Source organism: Molossus molossus, unplaced genomic scaffold (assembly GCF_014108415.1).
Source record: "Molossus molossus isolate mMolMol1 unplaced genomic scaffold, mMolMol1.p scaffold_m16_p_1, whole genome shotgun sequence".
Classification (NCBI taxonomy): Eukaryota; Metazoa; Chordata; class Mammalia; order Chiroptera; family Molossidae; genus Molossus; species Molossus molossus.
The window spans coordinates 250,689,812-250,701,617 of NW_023425344.1; the positions used below are offsets into that span (position 1 = coordinate 250,689,812).

The 11,806-nt window shown below is 45.2% G+C and overlaps 1 protein-coding gene and 1 non-coding gene across 2 annotated transcripts; both read left to right on the forward strand.

Annotated features, from left to right (window-relative positions):
* The first annotated feature begins 1,306 nt into the window (after positions 1-1,306).
* On the forward strand, positions 1,307-9,188 carry EIF5 (eukaryotic translation initiation factor 5). Its single transcript, XM_036259345.1, has 12 exons — positions 1,307-1,360; positions 1,495-1,695; positions 2,572-2,851; positions 2,961-3,042; positions 3,548-3,720; positions 4,020-4,131; positions 5,124-5,269; positions 5,506-5,664; positions 6,160-6,321; positions 6,621-6,785; positions 7,516-7,650; positions 8,021-9,188. Exons 3-12 carry the CDS (start codon positions 2,780-2,782, stop codon positions 8,108-8,110), a joined length of 1,296 nt encoding a protein of 431 aa, XP_036115238.1. The 5' UTR covers positions 1,307-1,360; positions 1,495-1,695; positions 2,572-2,779; the 3' UTR covers positions 8,111-9,188.
* LOC118622378 lies at positions 4,262-4,387 on the forward strand. The gene has a single exon (XR_004958055.1). It is a non-coding gene; the product is annotated as a small nucleolar RNA SNORA28 (small nucleolar RNA).
* Positions 9,189-11,806: the final 2,618 nt, after the last annotated feature.

An 11,806-nucleotide genomic window follows, 5' to 3' on the forward strand; every position in this document is an offset into this window, starting at 1 on the left:
TGAACCAGAAGCGGCATTTCTGGGACCTACCTTTGCAGCTTGTCTGATGGGCACCCTGGCACCCATCAAGCACTCGGTTCACCAGTGCCACACGCTGCGTGGTCACAAAGCGCCTGCCCCAAGGACACAAGTCACTTCTCTCAATTCTGGATCTCCCTCTGCTTTATTCTCCCCATTTTAAATTGGTTCATGAAGCTTATGACATCATGCAAGAGTAACCTTGAACTTACTAAGAATCACCGCATCTTCCCGTCCTAAGCACCGTGCAGGCGGGCCGGGGTGAAGCAGAGGGCAGCGCTCACCCCGCACCGGTTCCCCACCCGCTCCTGTCCGCACCTGCGCGCCGACCTGCCGGCCGGGCCCGGGGCGGGCGCCCGGGGCTCCGTTATCCGGCTCTGGTCTTACAGGCAAGCTTGTTTTCACGATCCAGGGTGGGCTGCTGAGTTTTTACAGTCGCAACGGAAACTTTTACACAAAATGTGTTTCTGAGAGAAGGGGAGTTTCTGTCATCACCGGAACTAAACAAAATACGAGGCTCTTTCTACCTCGCACTCCTTGCGGGTGAACACGGGCGCACATGCTGCGGGCTATGCTTTGCCGTGAGTCACAACTTATGGCCTGGAGGTGACTGTGGGCGCCCACAGGGGTCCCTCCGAGCGCGCTTTCGGGAGGTCCTGACCGGCCCAGCCAGGTGGGCGGGCGGGCCCCCGGCCTCACGGCGACCCCGTCATGGCGACTCGGCGGACCACGGTCGCCACGGCCACGCAGACCCGAGCCCGGGAGGGAAAAAGGCAGCACTAGGCTCTCCCACCTTCACCCTGTGCCCAGGCCTAGGGAGAGAAAAACTTCTTTCCCTCGAGCGAACGACGGGCGACCCCGGGAGACGAAAAAACGAGGCTGCATATCCATCGCGGAGAGAACTCGGGCGCGAACTCGGGCGCAAACGGGGCCGGGCAGGCCGGCGGGGGAGGGGAGCGGAGGACGGGAGAGCCAACCGCCATCTTCCCCCAGCCGGCCAAACCGACAAAGCGCGGCCCCGCAGCCGAGCCCCCCGCCCCTCCGCGGCGCGCTCGCTCTCGCGAGACCACGAAGGCCTCTGGGAAACGCGGGGGAGGGGAAGGCAGGTGAAGGAAGCCGGGACCCGGGGCTGGGGGGCGGCTGAGACGGCGAGTGGAGCCTCAGGAAGCAGAAGGGGCGGGGAATGATGCGATTGACGCGGAGTGTAGGCTAATGATGAGCGAGCTCGGGCGGGCTTCCCGCCAATGGGCTGTGCCGCCTGGCGCGGGGGGCGGGCACTGGGGCCGAGGGTAGCTTGAGCGCGGCGGCGGCGTTGTTCAGTCAGAGCGAGAACATTCCAGAGGTGAGTCCGGTGGAGAGGTGGCGGCCCCGCGCCCCCTTCCCAGCCCTCCCCGCCCCTTCGACCCCCGCGGGCCGCTGGCTGGCGGGGAAGGCGCCCCGACGCCCGTGGCTCACGGCGCCGTCTCTCCGCGCCAGGTCGCCAGGCCCCGGGCGCTGAAGGGTGTGGACCCCGGACGTCGCTGGGACAGCCCCTCCCCGCTGCTCGGCGGCGCCTGCCCGGCCGCTGCTCGCTGCGCTCCTCCGCCGCCCCTCCTCGGACTCGGGTTCACAGGCGCCTCTCTTCATCCCAGTTCCGGGCGAGCAGCGTTGGGTTTATGTCTTTATTTGACGAAAACGGTGAGTCCGCGGGCGGCGGGCGGCGCGGGCCGGCGGGGAGATGGCGGCCGCACAAGATGGCGGCGCGCCGCGTGACCCGGCGCGTGTGGCGCAGTTCGGGCGGCGGGCGGGCGCCCCCTCCCCGCCGCGCCCCCGCCCCCGCCCCCGCCCCGCGGGAGCGCGCCGCGCGGGCTGAGTCAGGCCTCCGTGCTGCATTTGTGAGTCATCGCGCGGGCGGGGCGGCGCGGGCCTGCGCCCCTCCGCGAGTTTCGTTTCCCCGGCCCCGCGCACAGGCGGCCAGCTGCGGCCCGGGCACCTGCCGCCCGGGAGGAGCCTCGCCATGTCGCGGCGGCGCCCGCCTCGCCCGGGGCGGCCCTTCGCAGCGGGGACGGGAGCAAAGGTCAAGCGAGTGTTTGCACACAGCGGGGCCGGGCGCGCCGGGCCGGGCTGCGGTGGGAGTGTTTGTGAGAAGTAAGCTTGTTGCCGAAGGAACAGCTGGTAGAGGACAAACCGGCGGCCTCAGAACGGCCGCTCGTGGGGGAGGACGTGTATCAGAACTGGGTGCTGATCGAGGCGGAGGGGAGGGTGTGTGCGCGTTTTCCTCTAAAGTGAGGCCTCTCGCCGCATGGAACCGACTGCGTGGTTCGCCGTGGTTATAAACCCACAGCAGCTGCTGGCGTTTCCCTGCCGGTCCCATCTCAATCGAAAGAGGCCTTTTATTGAAGTCGCTACCAGTGCCCCGTGTTAGAGAATGCTCGTGTTCATTTGAACTCGGGAGCTTTCTAACACTGGAAAATGGGGCATAGTTCACTGGAATATACAGGGAGCTGTTTCCGTACAGGAGTCATGCTAAATGTGGGGGGTGGGCTTGTGTGTTTTTTCTCCTTTCTCTTTCAGAGCTGTTGCGCAGCCATTGGTACCTGTATTGGGGAAACATAGCATACAAGCAAGGAGCTTACAGCCTCAGTGGCGAAAACTTTTTCATGTCAGAGACCGAGAACTCTTGCAGTCGTTTATGTCATCCCTTCTTCTCCAGACAGAAGATACCAAAAAGTTGCAATCAAAGATCTCTTCATCTTATTGATAAAGCCACTAATAAGCCAAAATGTCTGTCAACGTCAACCGCAGCGTGTCAGACCAGTTCTATCGCTACAAGATGCCCCGTCTGATTGCCAAGGTGGTAACTTTTTTCATTTCAGTAGCAAGTCCTAAGCTGTTTTCATAGATTCTTAAAAGATTGCGTTACTTGGGTAGACAGTGGAAAATTAAATTCTTATTTTCTTTAGGTTGAGGGCAAAGGAAATGGAATCAAGACAGTTATAGTCAACATGGTTGACGTTGCAAAGGCGCTTAATCGGCCTCCAACGTGTAAGTAATGCCTCTTGGATAAGTCTGAAAGGCATAGTATTGATAGTCACAACCAACTTGTACCTGCAAATCTTGTCTGGATTTTGTATACTGGTTAGTGGAAGGGTTAAGTGGAACCTTGGATGTAAAGCCAACTGATTTATTGCCATTAATACAAAAAAAACTGTACAGGCAACACATTTTTTTTAACCCAATTTTTTTTTTTTCTCTTTTACTGATTTTAGGGGGAGAGAGAGAGAGAAACATCAGTGAGAAAGAACATCGATTGGCCGCCTCCTGCATGCCCCCCACTGGGGATTTGGCCCACAACCTAGGCACATGCCCTGACCTGGAATCGAACCAGCAACCAACCTTCTGGTACATGGGTTGATGCTCAACCACTGAGCCACACCAGCTGGTCTTAACCTAATAATTTAAAAGCATAGAGAGTGATACTTACATAAATGTGGCTGAGTAGCCGAAGATTAATTTCGTTAACTGTAATCAAACTCTTTTTTCCAAACAGATCCCACCAAATATTTTGGTTGTGAGCTGGGAGCACAGACCCAGTTTGATGTTAAGAATGACCGTTACATTGTCAATGGATCTCATGAGGCGAATAAGCTGCAAGACATGTTGGATGGATTCATTAAAAAATTTGTTCTTTGTCCTGAGTGTGAGAATCCTGAAACAGAGCTGGTGAGTGCCTTTGAGATTTTTGTCAATGAAAGAAGAAACTATATACCTGTTTTGTAATCAGTCCTATGACAGCACCAAATGTTTTGACTAGGCAGGGCAGATTTAATTGGAAGTAAAAGGCAAAACCTACAAATTTTGAAGATATTTTCAAAAGTGATTTTTTTGAGTAGATCACTATGGAAAAACTCAATTGTTAAGATGGTGTTTTAGATGTCATCTTTTGGCTTATATGTTTTTCACTTATTTCTCACAGAATTTCTATGTATTATGAGTGACACTTGTTTTTACCTTTTTGGCAGCATGTCAATCCAAAGAAGCAAACAATAGGTAATTCTTGTAAAGCCTGTGGTTATCGAGGCATGCTTGACACACATCATAAACTCTGCACATTCATTCTCAAAAACCCACCTGGTAAGTCTTCATGATGAACTTCTAAGATCTTATCATAAAGAGACTGATTTTTGGAAACAATGGAAGTTTCATTGTTTCTGTAAAACAAATGTAAGGAGAATGGAGGGCTGAGCTCATTAAGCCTAAGTGCAAGCAACACTCTGTGGCAGATAATCAAAATTGTCTGACACAATTTGAGCTTGCTATAGCAACAAAGTCTAACCTATTCCGGTGCTCTCTCTTCCATGAGACAAGCCGTTATATAGACTTAGACAGTGTTCTACCTGTTGGTTAAAGTGCAGTTGAGCTATGCTCCTGTTCAAGTTCAAGGATGATGGATGCGGGTCATGAATGCTAGGTCGTCTTAATCTTACCAGTCAGTACTGTTAACATTTTGTCTCTTCTATGAAACACAGTGAGTGGATTTGGTCTGTGAATCCTCTTAGAATTTTAGGTGGCACTGTGTTTGGCTTTCTGAGAGGGGGGAGTTCAGGGGCAAAAGGACAGGGTTTTAATTTATTTTTAATCCTCACCCGAGGACATTTTTTGTTCAGATAGAGTGGGGGGGGGCGGCATGGACATGAAAGGGACACATTGAGTGGTTGCTACCCGCAGGACCCAACCAGGGCCGGGGACAAACTGCAACCAAGGTACGTGCCTTTAGTGGGAACCGAACCCAGGTCCCTCTAGAGTGCAGGCGGACATTCTAACCGCTGAGCCAAACCAGCCAGGCCATTATTTTGTTTTTAGATAGAGAGGGGAGGGGGAGAGAGAGACACATCGGTGTGAGAGAGACATGTTGATTGGTTGCCTCCTACACGACCTCAACCGGGGTCAGGGAACCCACAACCAAGGTATGTGCCCTTCATTTGGAATCGAATTTTTTAGTCCGCAGGCCAATGTTCTAACCACTGAGCAAAAACCAGAGCAAATGTTTGTAACCAGTTAGGGATAGGGCACTGAGATGTAAAATAAGCCATGGTACTAAACCTCCCTTTTTTATTTCTCGGTAGAGAATAGTGACAGTGGTACAGGAAAGAAAGAAAAGGAAAAGAAAAATAGGAAGGGCAAAGACAAGGAAAATGGCTCCGTGTCTAGCAGTGAGACACCACCACCACCACCACCACCAAATGAAATCAGTCCTCCTCCACATGCTGTGGTAAGTGCAGGTTAGATGATGTGGTAGGCACTAGAATTGTATAAGATATATTTGGTTATAATGAGCAGAAATACTATAAACACTACAACATTTTGGATTCCTGGTAGGGTTGACGGAATTGAGATGAACTCAATTTAAAGGAAAACGAACTTTGATATCATTAACTTAACTAGAAATTTGAAACGCTTTTTACATTTTTAAGGCCTTTGGTCAAGCATCTTTGCTCTTGTAAACAGGAAGAAGAAGAGGATGATGATTGGGGTGAAGATACAACTGAGGAAGCTCAAAGGCGCAGAATGGATGAAATCAGTGACCATGCAAAAGTTCTGACACTCAGTGATGATTTGGAAAGGACTGTTGAAGAACGGGTCAATATCCTGTTTGATTTTGTTAAGGTAAAAATACTTGCTTTGAGAGCAGTAGAACTTTTTTCTTTTTTTTCCAGATTTTTTTTATCTTCACCCGAGGATACTTTTTCATTGATTTTTTTTTTAGTTAGGAGAGAGAGAAACATCGATGTGAGAGAGATGCATTGATTAGTTGCCTCCCGTATGACTCGGGATCAAACCTGCAACCCAGGTATATGTCCTTGAACAGGAATTGAACTCAAAACCCTTAAGTCTGGGGGCAGACAGACACTCTAACCGCTGAGTCATACTGGTTAGGGCTAGACCATGTTGCTTGGCAAGTAACTTTTGTGCTATCATTTGATTATTCAAATGCAAGGCTTACTCACTTTTTCTGTTCAAATATTTTTTGAGTGTGATCGCAAGCACTGTCTTTGGCAACTGTTGATCATAGAAATCTTAGAACTGTCAAATTAGGGGAAACATCCATGAGAGTAGGGGCTAACCTATATCTCCACTTCATTGAATTGCTTCTATTTGCAGAAAAAGAAAGAAGAGGGAATTATTGATTCATCGGACAAAGAAATTGTTGCTGAAGCAGAAAGACTGGATGTAAAAGCTATGGGTCCTCTTGTTTTGACTGAAGTTCTTTTTAATGAGAAGATTAGGGAACAGATTAAAAAATACAGGCGCCATTTCCTACGAGTAAGCAAATTTTTTGATTCATGAGATTTTGGCTATGTGACCTTGGGAACATCAGTTTAACCTCTATTGCTCATTTGTTCTTTGTCATCCTGAAAAAAGTGTGGGACTATCTGAAAACTTCCACATGGTCTGTTAGCAGATAAAGTGATACAGAGCTGTTCGTGTGTTGACCTTTTTGAACTGTCAGGGACCATAGTTTTAAGAAACAATCCTGAGGCAGTGAATATACTTGGAATTAGTATTATCAATGTATAACATCTATAAAGGCTTGTTAACACAAAGATTATCTATTTTTGCAGTTCTGTCACAACAACAAAAAAGCTCAACGGTACCTTCTTCATGGTTTGGAGTGTGTGGTGGCAATGCATCAAGCTCAGCTCATCTCCAAGATTCCACACATCTTGAAGGAGATGTATGATGCAGACCTTTTGGAGGAAGAGGTCATCATCAGCTGGTCGGAAAAGGTGGGGAAAACACAAACGGCTCTTTTTCAAAATCAAAAGTTGGGTGTTTTTTTGGGGGGGGGGGAATAAGTATCTTCTAATATCTATTTTTTCCTACATGAAAATGCAGTTCGTATGAGTAATGTAACTTGTAGGGGATTCCTTACTGGCAGCTTGCTGCTAATAACAATATTTATTATAAGAAACAATACTTTAAGAAACAATACTTGTGGCATGTACATATTCTGTGGAGGATTTAAGATTGTGGGATGACCCGGCCCCCTCGAAGAGCTTAGTATATAAACAACTCATTTTTTATTTATTTTATTTTATTTTATTCTACCCTCAACGAGTACCTTTTTTTTTCTTTTTGCATTTACTTCAGGTACAATGGGAGGGAGAAGGGGAGGAAGAGAGAGAGAGAGAAACATAGATGTGAGAGAGACACATCGACTGGCCGCCACCCACACAGCCCCAACCAGGGCCAGGGACAAACTGCAACCAAGGTACAGCCCTTAGCGGGAACCGAACCCTAAACTCTCTGGTCCACAGGCCGATGCTCTAACTGCTGAGCCAAACCGGCCAGGGCTTTAATACAATTTTAATTCATCCACAAGTGAAATAGAACGTAGAAGGTGTTATGCACAAATATGAGAGAAGGACAGGAGGAAGCTGATGAGATAGGAGGAGGACAACTTACTATTTTTTTTAAATTCCTCAATCTAAGAAAATTGTACCTAATGTTTTTTAGGCCTCAAAGAAATATGTCACAAGAGAACTTGCCAAAGAGATTCGTGTCAAAGCAGAACCATTTATAAAGTGGTTGAAGGAAGCAGAGGAGGAATCTTCTGGTGGTGATGAAGATGATGAAGATGAGAATATTGAGGTAAGCACTGGGGAGAGGGTTAAATTTAATGCTAGTGATGGGTACTTGAGAATTGTAAAATGGTAAACTTGGTGATTGAGGCAATAAAATACAGTCTCAATAATTTGGGAAACAATCCTTACCATATAGGGTGGTGGAAATCTCTTATGTCCCTAGACATACCAAAACTGAATTTCTAATGTAAGGTTTAAATAATGCAGGCTGCGTATAGAGGAGCTAGTGGTCTGTAAAAATTAACAAGATATTTTAGGCTCTGGAGAGAGCTTATTCGGGCTGGTGGGCTTACGTGAATAACAGTGGCTTCCTCTAGGTAATTTTTATTCTTTATTTACCATTTACACTCAATTTTAAAAAGAAATTGTTTTATCAGGTGGTATATTCGAAGACTGCCAGTGTACCAAAAGTCGAAGCTGTGAAGTCGGACAACAAGGACGATGACATTGATATTGATGCCATTTAAAGGGGTGGGTGCAGCCCAGCTAAACTGTAATGCTGAGAATCTTTCTGCATCATCAGCCAGAAGTGCAGCATGTATGTGCAAAAGCTAAAATGGCTTAACATCATGCTACACTTTCTGCTAAAAAATGTATTGCTGTGAGTGGTCTGTAATTAAGCCCAATGAGACACCTCGGGAGTCCATACACATATCAGTGAACAGATGTAGTTTGCTTATTTATAGCATGTTTCTTTTTGAAAAATTAGTGGTGGACACATTTGGATCACATTTATACAGTTACAAAAATAAAAATTTGATTTTGGTCATTCTTAAATTTTTTGGCTCTGAATGACTTAAGCTGAAACAATAGGCTCCTTTTAAAACATTGTACCATCATTTGACCTGATAGGATTCTTGGAGCCTGTTAGAAACTATTAGGTGCTGAGACTAATGAGGTCTTTAGCCGAATAGAAGCATAAACTTATTTGTAATTACCTTATTCAGCCATTAAATACAGTACTTTTTAAGTCTTTTAGTCCCACATATTGGCATCTGGTAATGTACATTCTTACCATGCCAAGGTGGACAGTGCAACACCTTTATCTTACTAAGAGTAAAAATGACCTGAGTGTCCTATAAATAATTTTAAGAGGTTTTGAAACTTGAAATTTTTTTTTTTCTGTTTGCGAACACTTGCCCAAATTGCATTCTTTGAAGTCGTGTATTACAAGTTGGATGACCCAGGGGAAAATTATCACATTAATAAATAAGTGTTTTATGTGTATGTAGCTGTTGCTTTGTACTGAGATAAAATTCAAGTTTTAGGGTATGATTAAATAGTAAGTTCCATGATACTATTTGTGGGGGAAGAAGGAAAAGGTGCACTTACTCTCTAGCAAAAAAAAAAACAACTAATTTTTCAGCTTATACTTTAAATTATAATTTCAAAATGGTTAGACATATTGTATCTTCTGTTCAGTGTGGAATATCCCTGATACTATGGTTTGTTCTTTAATAACTTATATTTGGACACACAGATTTTGGTTGCTACCTTGCCAAGCTAGTGTTGCTATGTCTCAAGCTTGATTATTTTTTTTTTTTTCCCCCTCAAAATGTCTTATTTAAAAAGAAAACTAAAATTGTACTTCTTGGCCAGCCTGTATTTTGGCGAAAGGCTTGGGTGTCTCTTAGTTCACACTGAATATAATTAGACACTCGTGAGTCTGGTGATGGCCACTAAATACAAGAGACTAGGGCCTGACCCAGCCAACCTGTCCTGGTCTTTTAGATTTGGAAATAACATTTTGTGAATTCTTTGCCTAATTGGCTGTTCCAAACTCACTTACATGGGTTGTTACTATCTCTGAGAAATCATTTTCAAAGTAGAAACTTGTTTCATTCCTTTCCATAAAAAGTGCACTATGGAACCAAGAATCACGGGTGGGTTTTATTTGGAGCGCAGGGTTTCATCATTCACTTCTGATTTTCTTTGATCCATCTGAGATTGTAGTGAGACTTTAACAAATGTATGTAAAAATTTTTTCACATTGAAATTATATAAACATTTGATATAATAAAACCTTGTTAGCTTGATATTTTAAGGAATTAAAATCTAGTATTTTTACTGGAGAGAGATGAATTGGTCTCCAGCTACTTTTTGGTAGATCTTGATGAGAGTGAAGTAGAAGCCATATACCTGGAGGGAGTGTGCTTTGTCACACCAAAGAAAAAGAGGCTTTTGCAAATTCCACATCTTACCTAGCTTTCAAATTCTTTGCTATTGGCCAATTTAATTTCATAATCTGAAATCCTATAGGAGATATTGGTGGCCTAGGCCAAGTTGCACTCAACATACCCATTGTCAAGCTAATGAGGTTCTGTTATAGAGGTTGGGTTTTTTTGTTTTGTTTGTTTTAATCTGAAGGAAAACCTGTTTAGGGCTTCTAAACACTAAAGAGAAAAATTTTGGCTTAGACCGGTGTTCAGTCTGGTGCCAAACTTCCAATAGATTCAAATCCACATAATTTTATTCCCAGAGGCTATCCTAATAGAGTAATTCTTCACTTTGCTCTATTGAACTGTCTTAAAATTTCCTGTTTTAAACAGTTACGTTACTTGATTAAAACAATGTTAAAATTACATTTTTGTCTCTGCTTTAATGTTAAAATTAACCTAAATTTATCTAAGATAGTGGAGTATTGAAATCTGTCCTGTTTTGTAGCTGCTGCTTTGGATTTGTGTTGGACTTTGCCTTCTGCAGTTACCAGCCCTACTCACAACACAGATAACTGCTTACTACCTTGGGTCAACAATGGCTTTCCTTAGGTGTTGTGCTCCTGTTCTGCAACTTGAGCTGATTTTAAACTGAAAAGGTCCACCTTAATCTGATTTTATGAATTTTGGGGGGGGGGTACTTAAATAGGGAATTCAGACATCAAGTGTATAGAAGCATACCTCAGAGATACTGTAGGATCGGTTCCAGACCCCTCCCAATAAAGTAAGTTGCAATCATTTTGCTGGTGATAGGTCTTACCTTTGATTTGTAAAAAAAAAAAAAAAAAAAAAAAATCTGTGAGGCATAGTAAAAAAGTATGCCTGTAGTTATATAACAGGATACAGCATGTGTCTCTAGTTGACAAATAGAGATAGGGAAGTCTTTTCTGAAGTAGATGAACTTAAAAGGTACCAATTGGCCCTGGTTGGTTTTGCTCAGCGGTTAGAGTGTCGGCACGTGGTCCAGAGAGACCCAGGTTCAGTTCCCACTAGGGGTGCGTACCTCGTTTGCAGTTTGTCCCCGGCCCTGGTTGGTCATGGGGGTGGCAGCCACTCGATGTATCCGTTTCATATTGATGTTTCTATCTCTCTCTCTTCCTCTCTCTCCCTCACACTATCTGAACAAAAAATGGAAAGGTGTCCTCAGGTGAGGATTAAAAAAAGGTACCAATTGGTTCCTAAAGGTTTAAGGGGGGAGTGAAGGGGTGTTCTCTAAGTCAGTGCTCAGTGCTTCCTACCTTGGGGTATCTGAGAATCGCTTCCATCTGCTGTTTACTGCAGTGCATCAGGCACTGACTAAAAGCCTTTGGCCTGGGGGTAACTTACAAATGGAAGCTGGCTTTCCCAGGAAAGTGCAAGATCCAGATGGGTCGTCGACTGGAATCTACTTGGAACAAAATAGCCAACCCACAAGTGAGATTTTATTTTTAAAGGTGGGTTCCCCCCAAGATACGTTTTTGTTAAATGGGGGTGAGGGGCATCCATGTGAGAGAGAAACGTTGGTTGGTTGCCAACCAGGGATGGAACCTGCAACTTGCCCGTGTATAGGACAGTGCTCCAACAAATCCAACCCACTCCAGCCAGGGTGACAAGTGAGATTTAAACTTCTGTACAGATCTGCAAACAATCCTTATCTCATGAACTCTCTCTAATTAATTGTTCTATCTCTACCTGCCAAAATTCAGACATAATCCAAAAATGCAAAGTTAGCACAGTCTGTGCTTAGTTTGAACATTCAAATTCTGGCCCATTTGACCACTTCAAAGTGTTGTGCTTAGTACCAGGAGCAGCACTGCATTTTTGTCTCTGCTTTCTCTATCATGTGCTGTGTTCTATTTTTCCTGAGTGGAACATTTTCTGTCCCCAATACCGCCTGTACCTTGACTCTTTTGTTTTTTAATTCTCATCCAAGGACATTTTTGCATTAGAGGGTGGGTAAGAAAGAGA

Coding starts and splice junctions, on each gene's coding strand:
- EIF5 (XM_036259345.1), top strand. CDS start 2,780: ATGTCTGTCAACGTCAACCGCAGCGTGTCAGACCAGTTCTATCGCTAC. Junction 2,852..2,960: donor TGCCCCGTCTGATTGCCAAG/GTGGTAACTTTT, acceptor TATTTTCTTTAG/GTTGAGGGCAAAGGAAATGG. Junction 3,721..4,019: donor AGAATCCTGAAACAGAGCTG/GTGAGTGCCTTT, acceptor CCTTTTTGGCAG/CATGTCAATCCAAAGAAGCA.